At 40.7% G+C, this 19002-nt stretch overlaps 1 protein-coding gene across 2 annotated transcripts in view; it reads left to right on the plus strand.

Annotated features, from left to right (window-relative positions):
* Positions 1–19002, plus strand: part of LOC120537567 (NACHT, LRR and PYD domains-containing protein 3-like) — a 53265-nt gene that overhangs the window by 19016 nt on the left and 15247 nt on the right. For both annotated transcript variants that reach the window (XM_039766598.1, XM_039766597.1), the window contains exons 4-10: positions 1647–1812; positions 5368–5433; positions 5525–7253; positions 9751–9924; positions 16129–16302; positions 16746–16919; positions 17708–17881. In XM_039766598.1, coding sequence (XP_039622532.1) covers positions 1647–1812; positions 5368–5433; positions 5525–7253; positions 9751–9924; positions 16129–16302; positions 16746–16919; positions 17708–17881 — 2657 coding nt within the window. The remainder of the gene's footprint in view (positions 1–1646; positions 1813–5367; positions 5434–5524; positions 7254–9750; positions 9925–16128; positions 16303–16745; positions 16920–17707; positions 17882–19002) is intronic.

Consider the following 19002-nt stretch of genomic DNA (forward strand, 5'->3'; position numbering starts at 1 on the left):
AGTCACGTCATACTTACAGCTTTTGGGAGCAAGTCCCGTGATACACATGCAGAGCAGGTTAGAGATAATGGAAGTAGGAAAATTCTAAAGTTTCAAAAAAAGGAGAGTAAAGATCTCATCAGCGCAAACAAATGGAAAATATTACTCTGCAAAATAATGGAACAGTGAAAAGAGATAGAATAGTGTTTGAGGATGTCTGGGGGAGAAGAGAGACGAAATGCAGATCACGCAGCATGGCAGCAGCAGCAAGCCAGCAGCTGATTGAGCAAAGAGGAGGTACAAAAAACAACTATTATTTGTTTCCCATTGTATTACCATTTAAGAGGGGTTTCAGAGGAAAAACCGCATCTCCGTGGGGTGCGTTCAGCCCCCCTCTTCACAATGGCACATAGCGCTGATCTAGGCGACCGAAGTGCAGATCACGTGGCACGGCAGCAGCAGCAAGCCAGCAGTTGATCAAGCAAAGAGGAGGTAAAAAAAAAAATTGTATTTATTTCCCATTGTATCACCGTTTAAGAGGGGTTTCGGAGGAGTGGCTGCATCTCCTTGGGGTGCATTCAACCACCCTCTTCACAATGGTGCGTAGCGCTGGCAGGGAAGGGGGTCAAAGCCCCCCAGTAAATAGAAATAAAAATGGAATGTTCATATAAAGTGACTTCATCAAAGATAACAGTGGAGCTGGGACATTTCATGCTGCCTTGTAATGCTCATATAAAACACAGAAAAGTTTGTTCGTAATTGCTTGAACATGACACGTGCAGTCATTATTTTTTTACACCCAGCTATGCAACTTTTGATGTTTGGGTCCAGATGTGAAGTCAGGGTCCATCTCCTACAAATTTAGACACCGTGAGTCGCTTTGTGTTTCACAGATGAATGTACTACATGTTGCACTGTAATAATCTTTAAGTATTTCTTCCTCACTATTATTATTTTTTTATCAACTTAAATATTCTGTGAAAATAATTTTGATTGTTTACCCCACAAATGGTAAAAGGCTGACAGCGTGCACATAATCTTGTGGTCTACTCATTCTATCTGAAATCCTCAATAATAATTGCATCTTTGGTATTCACTTACAGTAACAAATAAAGTGATTTAGAAACAACAGAATAAATGGGGACAGCATTGTGGCACAGTGGATAGCGCTGCTGTCTCATGGGTCTAGCAACTGGTGTGCAGCTAAAGTACCCAATTGAGGTATGTGTAGAGTGTGCATGTTTTCCCCACGTCCACATGGGATGTCCTCCCATATCTCCAATGTTGGGTTAATTGAATACTTTAAATTGGCTCTGTGTGCTGCACGGAAGTGAGTTGGGTGATAGACAGATGCCCTGTCCAAGACTTTATGGTCAGTAGCACCAAGATAACTACAAGTTGGATAGAGCAGTTTTCCATCTACTGTATGTAAATGCAACACTTGGAGTGCTCCTGCTTTACAGCTTTAGACCAAGTGCAAATGCACTGTCGCTGTCCCTGTTCCCTCACCTGCACTGATATGGGTGAATGGGAGAAATGTAAAAGATTTTACACAGTACTGTATAATAGGAATTTTAGCATGAAAAGATTGGGTGGTCTGTGTGCAAGAGACATCAGTGTGAGATCAACAGCACAGATTGAGAGTAGAATTCTCTCTTTTCTTTCAGAGATTCAAATCTAAAGAAAAATCTGAAGGGGGTGTGGAAGCCTTCATCAATGATATGATGAAGAAGGACAGAGCATTGCTCAGCCTATGGGTTGGGCTAGCTGAAGAACTTGTGCGATTTCCATCACCAAACCTAACCAGAATACTAGAGGAGGTGACACAAGGGGGTGAGTTGTTGCCATCTCAATTATGTTATAGGGAATCTCAAAATGAGATGAGACTTCATGTTGCACCTGCTATTGCAGTTCCCTCAGCGCTCCAAGCACCTGCCTAATGTCAGTGTGGAGTTTTGGGGTCTGCTGGTATTTTCTAGACCAAGGTTACTATTGTAAACAAAACGTTAAACAAAAATCCAAACTATTAATAAAAAAAAAAAACATTTTCCTAAACTACACTAAAATAAAATGAGTAGCAAAACCAGGAAGAAAAACAAACAATATACAAAACTATTGAAGTGCCAGAGAAGACTAACTGAAATATTTTCAGTTTTTGCCTTAACCAGCCTTGAGCATGGGTTAATCAGGGTTGAAATATATCTGAAATTGATTAAAATATATAAATAAAGATTTGTTCTTTATTTTTCAAAGACATTTCCAGAAACTGTAGTTGCCTATCGAGTCTCCTTTATTTCTGTACCATTATCACTAGTGATATCATTCACCACTAGTCACACACACAGTCATCCGCAAGTCATCTTGCTCTCCAGTGATAGAGGGCAGGTGTTGACCAGCATTTGGGACAACAGAACAAGGCTTTTGTTGCACTTTTGGTATATCAAGATATAAATTAAAACCCTGAAGTTGAAATGAGCTAATCAACAAAACAGTTGCATTATGAACAGAAAATCATGCAGCATCCAGGTTTCACAACCATACAGAGCAATCAGCAATATGAACGTTCTGAACAGCCAAATCCTTGTCTCTACTTTCATACTTTTTCTTTCAAAGACAGACTTCTAAGTCTCTCATTGCATTTAGAGCTACATGTATTCATGTTAATATGTCCATCATGCTGCATGCATCAATCTGAGGAACTTAAAACTTTTGACATGTTTGAGTTGTTTGTTCCTGTATTGCAAACTACTGTCAATTCTTTTATCTTTTTTCTTGTGCTACTCACCATCCAGTCAATCCTTGTATTTCTGATTTCTTGTCCATACTTCAAGCTAACACTATCAGTTTTGAACAGAAACAAATGGGCCTAATCAAACAACTTTATTGAGTGCTTCTTTCATGATGTGCTCCAGATAAATGTTGGAAAGGTTGGGTGACTTTTTTACACTTAGTTGTGTCAACCTTCTTTGGGATGGAAATTACTAGTGACCCACTCCAGTTTTGGGCACTGATTAGTGTTACTTATCTTTGCATTACCTTGACAGCAGTGTGTGGTGGACGGCTGGGATGCCCCGAATATGGAAGTACTGGAGGAGAGTATGGAAGTTTAACCCTGCTGGGGCATGTGGCCACCGCCAGGGGGCACCTGGATGCTTGCAGGGTCCTATTTGGCAGCACTTCTGCCACAAGAGACTTGTTGGGCATTTGTGCTGGAGTGTCTATTGTAAATAAACCATACGCTGTGTGGCAATTTGTGTCCTGTCTGTCTGTGTCAGGGTTAGGGCATCTGTACGCACCCTTGGGCATCACAAGCGTCACCACAATTCTTTATCAGCTGTTCTTCCACACTGTCAATCCCCAAGGCTTTTCTCAGCGTCAGCTTGGCTACTGCTGCTCTGACCTTTCTCTTCAGACTTAGAAGCTCCTCTTCTTTGCTTTAATATACCTGTAGTATGCTGTTGACCAGAGTTGATTGAGCTTATTTTGGCATTGTACCATACAGCTTATAGCTGTATTTGTGCTAACATCTCTTGATTTCATCCCTGCTCATCAGGAGTCTTCCATCATTGTCTCTTATGTTGTTGCAACATTGGATGGATGGTGTGCCTTTTTTGAGCATCCTCACTTTTTGAAAAAGAGTATGCATATCATTCTTTTTGGTTGTATCTTCTGTTTCTTCAGCCAGTTGTCTCAACACGTTTCAATTTCTTTGTCAATCTCCTCTTGTATTCTGGAGTACTGCAGTTTCATTGAAGGGTTTTAGATCATCTTACGCTTTGCTTCTCTTCCCTGAACAGTGTAGGTTATGTGCTTTGTTGCTGATCTTTTTAAAAACCGTTTATATTCAATCACTTCTTCAGCTATTTTTTAATTGTGCCGTTAATGACATCTATTTTAGCCTCGTCAATAGTCACACTGACAGCCTCAAGATGACTTTGTAGAGCCAGTTGATATCCCAGCTTCACAATGATTTCCTTGAGCTTCTTCAGGTCCATCTTCTTACTGAACTATCACTTCTTCGTACCGCATCAAAACCTGAGGTCCTTCATTACCAGTTTGTGATCAGTGACTTTGATTGTGGAATTGAATGTATTAAGGAAGTAGTGTCTGTTTGTGTTGCTCAAGATACAATCAGTCATCAGTTTTTTCCCCACTCTGCTTTATTGCTTTCATAGTACTGTCACATTAATTTCCTAGATGTCTTATATGCAAAACACAGGTTTTTGATTCACTGCTCCATCTCAATAGATAAAATCACATAACTCACCCATACAAAAGCAAGGCAAGCTATTGGGACTGCATTAAGACCTAATCCTTGTTTTCATGTTTTTCCCTTCCTTCAACTGTGTTCTAAGTTTTATAGGCCAGAGCCCCATCCTGAATTAGACTCTCAGATTCTGCAGTCATTAAGTCGCAGTTGTCTGAAAGGACTATAAAAGATTCATCTGGCTATAAAAGACTCATGCTTGTCAAAGTGCCTTGCTAAGGCATCAAATAGATTCTTCTAGTTTTTTCTGCCACATTGTTACTTTAAAGTTAGGATTATTGGTATTATTACAGTAATTGTAAAATGAGTTCTCTTTTGGGGACCTTCTCCTTTGAAGACCTTAGTTTACAGCAGGCTCACAGAAAGAGATCAGAATGGCTGGGAATGAGAACCTTGAGCAAGGATCTTAACTCTCAGCAATGTTTGATGGCTATGTTCTTCTTTAAAAAGCATGCTGGGTGATAAAGTTTTTTTGAAATTCAACAACATGCAAAAAAAAAGAGATGATGGCAAAGGAGAAACAGAGTCAATTTTAGAGGTAAATCAGAAAATCTTGTGATTACTCTTCTAAGTGTCATTTTATAGAAATCAAGAGATTAATAGCCAAAATGAAATCACTAACCAAATTTAAAGGCCTAATTCTTTCTTGAATTGATACCATTTTTTAAGTGCTGTTGTATAGGACAAATAGCCAGTCTTTCATTAGTTTATAGGCTCAGTCAGGAGTTTGTTTAAGTACCATTTTTGCCATTATACATCATGTTGCTGTGGGACTGCATTACTAGCAGAGGGCAACATTGATGTCAGTAACATTACAGCACATACACAAACAACCTGACCAAAAAAAATTCAATAAAATTACAATGTAATGACATCATGATAACAATAAATATTAATCAGAAAAACAGTTATAAATTTCCAAATTAAATAAAATAAATCATGACCATAGTTAACCAGTCCATGAAAGGTATACTCAACATCTCAGGTGAGTATGTCATAAATGACAGATTGAGGACCCCTAGCTATTTAAAATATTCTACAGTCCATGTCTTCCAGAACTTAAAAATTTCCCTGAATTTCTCTAGTAGTTGTCTTGTCTGCTTCAATTCTATTTTGTCCAGGACTGGAGCTTTCAAAGGACATTCAAGATAGTCTCAAGGCCCCCCTCAGTGAGCCTCATTTTAATGGTAAGCCATTTTTCCCCTGTTACAATGACCAGCAGTTGTTCTCGGCTTGGATCGCCTACATTTGTTTATTTGTTCTCATTTTGACTTCCAGGTCTCCAGGACATGCACAGAACCTTACTGTTTGAATCTGCAAAGAATCTGAAGGCGCAGCCTTCACTTGGAGTGCCACTGGTTATGGATGTAATCTTTGAGACCCGTTACACAGAGCTGATGGTCATTAATCAGTACAGAAGGACCCAAATTGAGACTCAGTATGAACTTGGGAAGACTGGAAGGACACATGCAGAGCTGGTTGAGGAGCGAGCAAAAGAGAAATGTGAGCGAATCTGGACTGAGCAACTTTTCAGAAGGTGTCCCAGAAGTAGGACTGCCCCGAAGGTAGTGGTGGTCAGTGGAATGGCTGGAATTGGGAAAACCACAATGGTACAGAAGATTATCCTTGACTGGGCCAGAGGCTCTCAGTACAGAGGGTTTGCATTTGTGTTCCTGTTTAAGTTCAGGGATCTAAACATCCTAGAGGAGAAGGAGCCACAGATGCCTCTGACCAGGTTGATTGTGAGGCATTATGAACATCTCAATGATGCAAGACAGACACTAAGAGAAATCCTTCAGAAGCCTGAGTCTCTCCTGTTTATATTTGATGGACTGGATGAGTACAAGCACAACCTTGACTTTACACAGGGACGGCTCTGCTCAAATCCAGAGGACTACTTTCCCATTCATATTCTGGTCACCAGCTTGGTCAGCAGGACATTGCTGAAGGGTTGTTCAGTCCTGATCACAAGCAGACCAACCGCTCTGGAGCCCCTAGATATGGACAGAGTTGATCGACACACAGAGATTCTGGGTTTCTTCCCTGAACAAAGACTGACGTACTTTAAGAAGTTCTTTGGTGATGCCGATCTGGGCATGGAAGCTTTTCAGTATGTTGAGGAGAATGCCATTCTCTACACCTTATGCTTCAATCCCTCTTACTGCTGGATTATCTGCTCACTGTTGAAGAGCCACTTCAGTACACCCAAAGAAGAGCATAAAGCAGCACCCAGAACTGTCACAGAGCTCTTTGTCATGTTCCTTTACCATATCCTCACCAATCACAAACGAGACGCTGATGACAAGAGGGGGATTTTGGTGAAACTGGGAAAGATGGCTTATTATGGGGTAGCCAATAGGTTTCTGGTGTTTTATGAGAAACAAGAGATGTTCACCTTTGGTCTCCAGCCAGTTTTGCCATCCGCATTCCTCTCTGGGTTCCTGAAAGAAATCCTGCAGAGAGAGAGCGCCCTTGAGTACACAACGTACACTTTCTTCCACCTCATCTTGCAGGAGTTCATTGCTGCCTGCTCCTTCTTCCTCGACCCATGTGGGGATATTGATGAGCTACTCAGCAGGCTGGATTCCTGTGAAGATTGCAGATTTGAGATTTTCACACAGTTCCTGGCAGGTTTTGCTAGGCCATCTGTGTTTAAAGCACTAGAGGGAATCCTAGGAGAATTAGAGAGAAAGCCAGCAGCGCGGGTCCTGGATTGGGTGAAGCAGAAAGCTGAACGGGCTCTACGAGGTGGAGATAAAACTGAAGCTCTGCGAGTTTTACACTGGCTCTTTGAAACCCAGAATAAAAAATTAATACGAGACTCAATTGGCAAAGATTTAAATCTGAATCTTAGTACAATAAACATGTCTCCTCTGGACTGTGCAGTGCTCGGCTCAGTCATCAGCTGTTGTGGAGAACTTGAGGTTCTTAATCTTTCATACATACATCTCAGTCCTGAGTGCATCAAGAGGCTGGTGCCGGGTCTCATTTGCTGCAGACGTGTCAAGTGAGTAATAAAACTTCAGGAAATTTAGTTTCACTACAAGTAAACACCAGTGGTCTCATTCATAAAAAACATTTACAAGATTCAGTATGCAGCATCAACTCCTAGTCAGGTCATGCATGATTTAAAAATTGCTGCAAAGAACCCAGATTTGATTGTAATCATTTTCATAGGATGATGAATACCAATCAATCATAAATGGCCATCATTTTTGTGTTATTACTGGGTTAGCACAAATTTATGCTCATTAATGTCCGGTACACTAACAGTTGGGATCTATTACCAAAATTCATGGAAACGACACTAAACTTAAAGAAGAAATACAAAACTAAATCAAAACTGGAATCTGCCCCTAATTTTATTTTATGCCATCCAAAGTCTCTTACAAATCTTCCCTTTATTTTCACCATGTTCTGTCACTATAGCCTGTCATAATATCAGAGGACATACATCAATACAATATGCGCACAGCAACCATGTCACCAAGCACACAAAATGCCGTGATAACCAGAAGCGTAAAAAAGTAGTGCCTATAAAAAGAAATATACAACATGACAGTCGATTTTCATGAGAAAAAAAACACTACAAAACAGTGGAGATTTCAGTGTTACTATGACTACAAAAACACACACACAAACAAACAAACAAAAACAAATAATTGTTTACTCATTTTAGATAAAACTTTTCATGGCAGCATAAAGGACAATGCAGAAACCAACCCTAAATTAGGCTCCAGTCCATTACTGGGCCCATTTATTTTATTGCACACTTGCACAAGATAAACTTAAACTCACCAGTTAATCTAAAGCCAGCAGCACATTATATGGCTTCTAGTTGGAGGGGATTTTAAACTTAGCAAGTGCAGCTTCTGAGTATCCTCTCCTTGAGGATGTCAGATTACACCTCAGAATCACAGCAAATGACAATTACATGGCTCAGTGCAGACTTTTCAGCACAGGTTTCATACTTCTAAAGTATTGTTAGATCACCATATTCATTCTTGCCTATATGAAGTCCTTCCAGGTATGACCAGTTGAGCTGTAATCTTGGTCCTTTCATTTAACTAGTCATGGCACAACAAACACAACACATCAATGGACAAATCTGTCTTGTGTTTGGTATCGTCCAAGGCACCCACATTCCTTCTTTCCTTTGGACTACATTGTATGCATTGTACTGCTGCGTGATCACGCAATAATTGCCAGCTTTTGCACATACACGATCCTGACCCTATGATTGTTAGGGTCAAAACCTGTTTGATTTTGTTAGGATGAGTCACAGACCAGTCGGATTTGCTAAGATTGTCCAGCTACATGATTGCCTCAACCTGTAAAGATTATTTAAACAAAACCTAGGACTGAAAAAAAATCTGCGTAGTATGACAGGAAATTTAACATATATTTCTTTGGGTTGGGGGAGAAAAACCCATGTAGACCCTGGGAGAATTTGCACACTCCACATAGTCAAACACTGGGCATGTGTTCTGAACTCATCATTATTATTACTGTGAGGTGGAGGTATTTTATGGGCAAAAAAGGAAGAGGAGCCTGGACAAAACAGGGGTCAATTTACAAAGATCTAAACGTCAAAATAAAACAAGAGGACTAGACAAGATCAAAGCATTAAACAAAATAAAGTCAAAACCACAAATCAAAAGCAAACTGCTAGAGCAGGGATGTCAAACTCCAGTCCTGGAGGCCCACAGTGGCGGCAGGTTTTCGTTCTAACCATTAGTCACCAATTTTTGCTGCTAATTAACTTCTTTATCTTTAGTTTTAATTAACTTGCTCAGGCCCCTTTGTTGTTTCTTCTTCCTTAATTAGCAGCCAAACAATAATGAGAAACAAAACAAGCCACCACATGACCAGCTGTGCCATGCCCATCACACAACAGATTTAATTAACAACAAGAATAAGTTTCTCATTAAGAAATTGGTCAGAGTGAAATTGGTTGGAGTTTGAAGCCCCAATTTAGCTTGTCATCTGTTGGCTCTCATTTATTTCATAGGAAAATAATTTAAAAAACTGAATCCTTAGAAACAGGGCTACTAAAATGAAGAGAAAAGAAATTAATTAGCAGTGAAAACTGGTCACTACTTTGGAAAAGGGTTAAAATGAAAACTGTAGCCACTGCGGCCCTCCAGGTCTGAAGTTCGATACCCCTGTGCTACAGAAACAAGTTTTCTCACGCTAAGCAAAAGCTCTCACCACCAACATAAATCTGCTTGCTCAAAAATAAGGCAACTGCCATGACTCACACGCACACAAAGGCATTACAGTAGGATCATACAAACCAGATCCAAAACGGCAGAGCATTGACATAATCACAATGATATGCAACAGATTAAATAAAAGAAAAAAAATCATAAGACTGTTGTCTAAAATGTGCAGAGCAATGGCATCATCAAAATGATGTGCAAGAAAAGCTACTTGATAGTGCTCTCCTATTGACCTGTCCCTTTCATTTCATAGTTCACCTTGTCTTTCCTTTCTTTCTGCAGGCTTCAGTCATGTGGTCTCATATCTGAATGTTGTGAGGCTCTTTTCTTGGCTCTGTGTGCTAAACGCTCACACCTAACTGAGCTGCTGCTGGGAAACAATCAACTGGAGGATTCAGGAGTGCGTCTCCTCTGTGAAGGGCTGAGGAATCGTTACTGTCATTTACAAAAACTGAGGTAAGTAAAACTGTCAGGCCAAGTTTATTATAATGTGTAAATATTACCCTAAAAGTCTTACTTTCATGTCTCCTCTGAACAGTTGTCAAAAAATGCCAAATAAGTAAAATGAAATAAAGGTAGGCATAGTGTGCACACCTCGTGAAGATTATACAGCCAAAACATTGCGTCTTATACACACACACACACTGTTGTACTCTTAATTACAACTTTATTTGGAACCAGCCACTTGGCCCTACGTAAACCTGTCTGGATCTATGTCCTAATGTCTGTTAATGGCGTTTTCACTGGATAGCCACATTTCAGGTAGTTCTTTGGCACTTATTAGTCCTGAATTTTACTTGCACCGAGTCCAATTTAAATGTGTGTCCTGTTGAACCCAGCATATGCAGGCTTGAAAAGAAAAACATGCACATAATGAATAAGACTTTATAACCAACACTCTCCAAAACCCCACCTCATTAATTCCCCCCAACATTCCACCTACCCTCCCCTCGTTATTTGCTATATATTGCCTTGGATTCCTGTAGGTCTTAAAATTTTCCTCTGGTGATGACTCCTGATAGGAGTCAAAAGCTTAGGAATAAAAAACTATTTTATGATACATGATTCATTTTCTCCTTTTTTGGATTTCCAGCTACAAATATATACTGTGAGGTCCAAAAATTGAGCACATGGTAGTGCAACATACAGTCATATGAAAAAGTCTGGGAACCCCTCTTAATTCTTTGGATTTTTGTATATCAATGCCTGAGCTTTCAAAGTAGCAACTTCATTTTAATATACGACATGTCTTATGAAAAGTAGTATTTCAGCAGTAACATTAAGTTTATTGTATTAACAGAAAATATGCATCATAACAAAATTAGACAGGTGCATAAATTTGGGCACCCCAACAGAGATATTACATCAATACGTAGTTGAGCCTCCTTTTGCAAATATAACAGCCTGTAGACGCCTCCTATAGCCTTTGATGAGTGTCTGGATTCTGGATGGAGGTATTTTTGAAGGGGCGGCACAGTGGCGCTGTGGGTAGCGCTGCTGCCTCACAGTTAGGAGACCCAGGTTCACTTCCCGGGTCCTCCCTGTGTGGAGCTTGAATGTTCTCCCCGTGTCTGTATGGGTTTCCTCCCACAGTCCAAAGACATGCAGGTTAGGTGCATTGGCAATCCTAAATTGTCCCTAGTGTGTGCTTGACGTGTGTGTGTGTTTGCCCTGTGGTGGGCTGGCGCCCTGCCCGGGGTTTGTTTCCTGCCTTGCAACCTGTGTTGGCTGAGAATGGCTCCAGTAGACCCCCGTGACCCTGTAGTTAGGATATAGTAGGTTGGATAATAGAGGGAGGAGGTATTTTTGACCATTCTTCCATGCAAAATCTCTCCAGTTCAGTTAAATTTAATGGCTGCCAAGCATGGACAGCTTGCTTCAAATAATCCCATAGATTTTCAATGATATTCAAGTCAGGGGACTGTGACGGCCATTCCAGAACATTGTACTTCTCCCTCTGCATGAATGCCTTTGTAGATTTCAAACTGTGTTTTGGGTCATTGTCTTGTTGGAATATCCAACCGCTGCGTAACTTCAACTTTGTGAGTGATGCTTGAACATTATCCTGAAGAATTTGTTGATACTGGGTTGAATTCATCTGACCCTCAACTTTAACAAGGGCCCTGAACTAGCCACACAGCATGATGGAACCTCCACCAAATTTGACAGTAGGTAGCAGGTGTTTTTCTTGGAATGCAGTGTCTTCTTCCGCAATGCAAAGCACTTTTTGTTATGACCAAATAACTCAATTTGTGTCTCATCAGTCCAAAGCACTTTGTTCCAAAATGAATCTGGCTTGTCTAAATGGGCATTTGCATACAACAAGCAACTTTGTTTGTGGCATGAGTGCAGAAAGGGCTTCTTACTCATCACCCTGCCATACAGATGTTCTTTGTGCAAATTGCTCTGAATTGTATAACGATGTACAGATACACCATCTGCAAATAGATGTTCTTGCAGGTCTTTGGAGGTGATCAGTGGGTTGTCTGTAACCATTCTCTGTGGTGTAGCGGGTCCACAGCTCAAGTCAAAAAGGCCACTTTTTAAATAAATAGTCGCTGCACTCGTGGCTTAGAGAAGGGGCGTGGTAGTGTGGCCGAAGTGGTTCCCTGGTGATTCGTGATGCGGACAGTACTTGCTTAAGTGCACAGGTGAAGAGTTGTCCGCATCCGTAATTGTTGCTGGGGGCTGCTGATTGCCACACCTGATCCACGTCCCCGGATCATATAATAGAAGCGCGTGGTAGATGAGAGAGAGGGAAAGAAAAAAAAGAACAGGAGGTTAATGGAGAAGAAGGAAGCAGGACGGAGAAAGCCGGTCAGAGAGAAAGAAAGCGAGCAAGCGAGTGCAGATTCTTGCTGTTTGCAAGTAGCTGGGAGAGACAAGCCCGAGTGGGGTGTTTGGCCAGCACCCAAGGGCCGACAGTAGTGGTCGCTCCTGCTGAGCACTTGTTTAGAGCAGGAGTGACCGGGAGAAGGTTGGCTCACTGCAGCAAAGGAAGCAGGAGTCGGGGACTTGGGAAGTGGAAGCCCCAGTGTGAGCGTTCTGGTCTCTGGGGAGCCTAAATCCCGGTCTAGGTGAGCAGAACCGGAGCCAGGGATTGGAAAGGCCACCAGACTGGTACAATGAAGAAGGTCAGCTGCATGTAGGGTGACTCCCCTGGTGCATAGCCTGGATGGGAGAAGCAGGGGAGTCACCAGTAAAAGAATGCACTGGGCTTTGTTTTAAAAGGCTGCTTCCAGCCATTGTTTTAGCCTCATTTTTAAATGATTTTTTCTAGTTTGTTTTTAACCTCCACAATTCACCGTTTTTTATGGATTATTTACTTATTAACTTCAATGCATTGCACTTTTTGCACCATCCCCTTGTTTCATTGTTGTGCCTCACTGTCCAGCTCATCGGTGACATTACTGACGGTGTCGGGTTCGAGGGCTCCCAGAAGCTGGATGGGAGCATGGAGCAGTACCCTGCATTGTCACATTCTCCTGCGCATATGCTGCTCCTCTATTTTTCTTGGCCTGCCAGACCTGGGTTTAACAGCAACTGTACATGTGGTCTTCCATTTCCTGATTACATTCCTTACAGTTGAAACTGACAGTTTAAACCTCTGAGATAGCTTTCCCCTAAACCATGATACTGAACAATCTTTGTTTTCAGATCTTTTGAGAGTTGCTTTGAGGACCCCATGCTGTCACTCTTCAGAGGAGAGTTTAAGGGAAGCACAACTTGCAATTGACCATCTTAAATACCTTTTCTTATGATTGGACACACCTGTCTATTAAGTTCAAGGCTTAACGAGCTAATCCAACCAATTTGGTGTTGCAAATAATCAATATTGAGCAGTTACATGCATTCAAATCAGCAAAATTACAAGGGTACCCACATTTTTGCACAGCCAGTTTTTCACATTTGATTTGATTTCATACAACTAAATACTGCTTCACTAAAAATGTTCAGTAAACACCCCAGTACTCCTGTGTTCCTAAGAAATGAAAGACATACCATCTTTTTTGTTGAAAGTAGAGTAAATTATTATGCAGGCTGAGAGGGGTTCCCAAACTTTTTCATATGACTGTAGATAAGGCACAGCAGCTGCTCTCCCAATCTCTACAGCTTTTCAAAGCTTTTGGCTCTCTCGAGCAGGTCTGGGTAGAGGTGCTCAGTCATGCAGGACTGCATTCCTCAGACAGGAATCTGAATTTATGTCATTCCAAGTGAAAACAGTATGAATTCGTTTTTGGGGGCGTGGCTTAAGTGCCCTCGCTGGGTGTCTTCTTGGAGCTATGGAGGAGAAACGAGAGGGTATAGTTATTGTTCGTGTCCCCTCTTGTCCCGGCAGAAGTACTGAATACCTTGTCTGAGCCTGGAAGGTGATCCACAGATGCCATACGTAACAGTACACACACACACACAATTGCATGAAATATATAGAATATGTATTTGCAAGTATTCTATACATTTGTATTTGTACATTTCAGATCAGCACATCAATCATGAAAACAAGGATGGAAAACATAAAATAAAAAAAGAATTGTAGGTACTACTTTGAGCACAATCATGAGTGCCAGATCCAGAAACTTGTAGACACAATAGAGGAGCCAGGACTACCAGGAGTAAGATGTGTAAGGTTTAAATACAATACTGTGGTTTGATAATTTCAGAATGTCAAGGGGTACATTTGATTCCCTATGACAATTGCTATCCACAAGACTCTCTTGGAAAAATATGCGCTTGAGGCACATTGTTTCCATCAGCTAACACATAGCAATTGGACTGTATTGGCTGGCAACAGTCACTCAGATTTTTTGAGTTCATTACCTTGCATGCTAAGTCAATGTTGTTATCCATACTGATTTCCAACGCAAAACTATGTGAAAGGCTACATAAACATTGAAACAAAATCAGGAAAATGTACAGAGAATTCCAAATCAAGTGTTCCAAGTCAGGTGACATTTAACTCTCACACGTCTGTATCAGATTCAGCATCACAAACAAAAGTGGTCTAAATCTGATCTGAAAAGTTCTGCTTCAATTTGTTATTTTTTTCTTTTTTTTTGCTGTTCACATTTCTCTAAAAAGTTGTCACATGATCAAAAAAAAAAAACAGGAACTGATATGTAATGTTCCAATAAATCTCATGCATACATGTACAAGCAAAACAGTTACATTATTCTGGATACTTTTTGACTCGTCCAGCTTATACTTTGAAGAATGCAAATAAAATTTTAAGTTCTCCGCCCATTTGCTAATTTTTCATTTAGATAGCAGAAAATTAAATTTTTTAACATTCAATTCCCTGGTACCCTGAATTGGATATACACAGGTTTGAAACTGGACATGTGGATGGATATGCTCTAAATGGTTGATTGACTTCTCTCTGCAATTGGGCAGATTGAGTTTCTTACAGGGAGGCCACAAAATGTGTGAGTCGGCAATAACACCTCTAAGACCATCACGTTGAGCACAGGGGCCCCACAAGGGTGTGTGCTCAACCCGTTGCTCTTCACCCTGCTGACCCACGACTGTGTACCAATCTATAGTTCCAATCACATTGTCAAGTTTGTGGACGATACAACCGTAGTCGGCCTCATCCCCAACAATGACAAAGCCAACTACAGGAACGAGGTGAGCCAACTGGTCCAGTGGTGTAAAGACTACAATCTCTTCCTGAACATGGGAAAGACCAAAGAGATTGTGGTCGATTTCAGGAGAGGTCATTCACAGTACCCCCCCACTGACCATGGTGTAGCTGTGAAAAGGGTGAGTAGCACCAAGTTCCTGGGGACATACACCTCAGAGGAATTCTCCTGGTCAGATAACACTACATCACTGGCCAAGCAAGCTCAAACCCACTTCTACTTTCTATGCAAACTAAGGAGAGCACAAGTTCCACCACCCTTTCATGTGCTCTTTCTACTGGGGCACAATCGAGAGCATCCTCACTAACTGCATCTCTGTGTGGTATGGAAGCTGCACTGCCTCCTGTAGGAAGTCCCTGCAACACATAGTGGATGCAGCCAGTAAGATCATTGGTACCCCACTGCCTTCCCTCAAGGACATTTTCCACACCCGTCTCACCCGTAGAGCCATCAGCATTGCCCCCTGCCCCGTAACAAGAGTCACTATCTACCAAGTACCCTACCTCAGCTGGTATTATACAAGGACTCAATATTACATCTGCTGCTAACTGTCTGTCTTTTTGTACATCTCATAAGCTATACTCTATAATGCACCTTCTCATTTTTTTTTTTACTTTAATTGGCTTTTGCACTAATGACTATTGCACATTGTACACAGGTCTACTTTACACGTTCTAATGTTATTTATCTTATATGTTATACTTTATACTTTTTACATTTTATTGTACTTTAAAGTTGAGAGAGAAACAGTATTTCGATTCTCCTGTATGTTCTGCACATATAGTGAATTGACAATAAAAGGCTATTTGATTTGATTTGATTCTTACGGTCTTCCATTCTTGCAGCCCTCTACCCAGACTTCACCAGGACAGCTTTGTAATTTGTCACTTCTGGTCCTGAGACGTGACGATCTCAAGGGACTTAAATTGGAAGGTTTCTTACATATATCTCAAACAGCCCTACTGTCAGTCTACATTCCTCATAAACTTGGTCTTAACTTGCTCTTTCTTCATCTCTGCAGTCTGGCATCATGTATTCTCACAGCTGGATGTTGTGAAGCTCTCTCCAAGACACTCTGTGCAAAACACTTACACCTAACTGAGTTAGAGTTAGGAAATGTTAAACTGGGGGACTCTGGAGTGCATCTGCTTTCTAAGGGGCTCAAGAACCCAAACTGTAAATTAGAGAAACTGAGGTAAGTGCTGTAATGTCAGAAAGATAAAATAATGACAAAAAGATGGCAGCATGAGATGTAAGGGGGCATCATCATATTTAAGGCCCCCTCTCTGTTGTTTCTACTTATCACACTAATTAGTACTGTCATTGGAGTCCATCCTCCATGGGGAGCTGACTCACATTGTACTGTCTTGTTTATGCCCATGCCAGCATTTTGGCAGAATGCAGGATTTTTTATACATTTGCCTGGTCTTGGTTTGATCTGCCACTCATTCTTCAGTCTCCTTATTTCCTCTGATTGACCTAGTTGCTCCAATGCTGAAACATAAAATGCAAGCTTGGTACGGTACTTGTCTTTTGATGTCAATACTGGAAATACAGCCCCAGTATATATACCGCTGAAACGAGTGTGAGAAATTGTCTGGGTATCTGCCCAACTCGTTGTTTCTCTTCCATCATCAGGCTGTGGTCCTGTGCTCTTACCTCAGGTTGCTGTGAGGCATTGTCCTTAGCTCTCTGTGCACAAAACTCTCACTTGACTGAACTGGAGCTGGGAAACAACCTCCTGAAGGATTCAGGAGTACTTCTATTGGCTGAGGGACTAAGAAACACAAACTGCAAATTGGAGAAACTGAAGTGAGTAAACATTAGGAGTGTGTGTGTGAGAGAGATGATTATCCACTTACCTTAGTTAAGCTGACCCTATAACCCTGTAATAGACTAAGCTTAACAGATGGATGCCCAGTTGGACTATTTATTTGATGCAAAATGAATCTGAAATCTTTTCCTGACATAAGGGACCTAAACTATCAATTTTTTATCACAGTTGGTAAACCCCCAACACATACATGGAGGATGGTGTTTGAGAACCTGTCTACCATTTAGGGCCTCAAAAAGACTACAAAAAACCCTGGGCCAGAATGTTTAATATGGGTTATTGGATTATGATGAGCCTTGTAAATAAAACACAAAGTAATAATAAAACTAGCAAGGAAGTGAAAGCATCCAGTAATCTATAAACTCTGGTTCTCTTCCTAGTCTCCTTCTCACCAATATGTGTGACTAATATGTTATATAGTCAGCACCATCACTGACTATAATGTATCATTCACAGAACCTGGTGAGGAAAATTGCAAAAATACAATAAAAGAAGTGCTACTAATACTGAAGTCAGACGAACGAGACACATAGTTGAAGAAAAAACCTTGACAACCTTTAAGAAGTATTTGGATGAGCTACTGGGACAGCTTAGCTATTAGTTTAACAAACCATCTTGAAGGACTGAATGTTATCCTCATTGTTATCAAATATCCTATGTTCTATGTTCTTAAATCAGTCAGAATAAATCAGAATAAAGAAGTCCCATTACCTTTATACATGTCTGTTGTGGCTGATCTTCAATTCTTCTCTCGTCACCTCTACAGGCTGGACTCGTGTGATCTCACATCCAGATGTTGTGTGGCTCTCTCCTCTGCTATCTGTGCCGACCACTCAAATCTGACTGAGCTGAGCTTGAGAATCAATAATTTGGGCGATTCAGGAGTGCGCCTGCTATACAAGGGGCTGAGAAGCACAAACTGCAAATTAGAGATTCTGAGGTGAGTCAAAGATATAAGTGAGAAAGAAACTCTCCTTATATGAATTTATTACTGAACGTTTCTATGGACTGCAGTCAGTGCTAAAGACATATTACAAATGACGGCTCCAGGCAAGATTGCAGAATAATGCACAAACTCTGATGACCACCAAAAGCAGGAAATAGAACAATGATTTAATTTTAACCACTGAATTACACCTTTCTTTTATTATTTTGTGCATTTGGTTTTAAGTGCTACCTTGCACCTTTTCCATGTAAACCTGGGATTGTCACCAAACTATAAATGTGTAACATCAAGTAGATGAAATCATCTGAATGCAGGATTATGCCATTGTGCCCACTACCTCATGTATTGATTAGTGATGAGCAGACCCTGTTGAATTTTCTTTGTGTCAAATTCAGCAAAACCATGGAAATGTTGGTGAAATTCGACAAAATCCGCAAACGACATTGAAGTCATTGCAGAAGGAGGAACTGCACAATTTCTTAGTTGATGATAATGGTGCAATGGTCTTTAAAGTGTCCCTGAGGGCTAGGGAAAAGTTTGCCAACTATGCTTGACCAATTATTGTGTCCAAATATGTGACTTGAGCTGTGGAGCAGCAATGTACCACTGTGCATTAAACAACAAAAGACGCAGACAGAACTAATACTACAAACAAAATATAATAAATGGAAACAAACTAGCAAACAGTAAAAATAGACCATTGTGTTCACAGAGTTCCAATCTTGGTGTACACATTTGCTGCGCCACAAAGCAGCAGCAGTTTGGGACTGTCTTGTTCTATTGTTTTAAGTCCTGGCTCCAGGCACAGCGAAGCATTCTTTTTGTTTCACATGTATCTGTGTAGATGCTTAGGACTTTCTTCTCCCATCAAGAAGAAAAAAATGCCTTGTAAATAGTAATAAATCTTTTGTTTTTATTATTTCACAGTGTTTCCCATGTTTTCTAATGAGGGGAAGGGAAGGTGGAGGGCTTCTTTAAGACTTCTTTAAGCTAATTTGCGTGTATAATTAGCTATGCGGTACTGATGTATAAGGATCAGTGTTATTTATCCGGTGGTAAGGCTGTGAATACTTTTCTTCATTTTTATGTGGGATGGAAATTTGGCAAGTGTTACT

Source organism: Polypterus senegalus, chromosome 10, assembly GCF_016835505.1.
Source record: "Polypterus senegalus isolate Bchr_013 chromosome 10, ASM1683550v1, whole genome shotgun sequence".
Lineage (NCBI taxonomy): Eukaryota > Metazoa > Chordata > Cladistia > Polypteriformes > Polypteridae > Polypterus > Polypterus senegalus.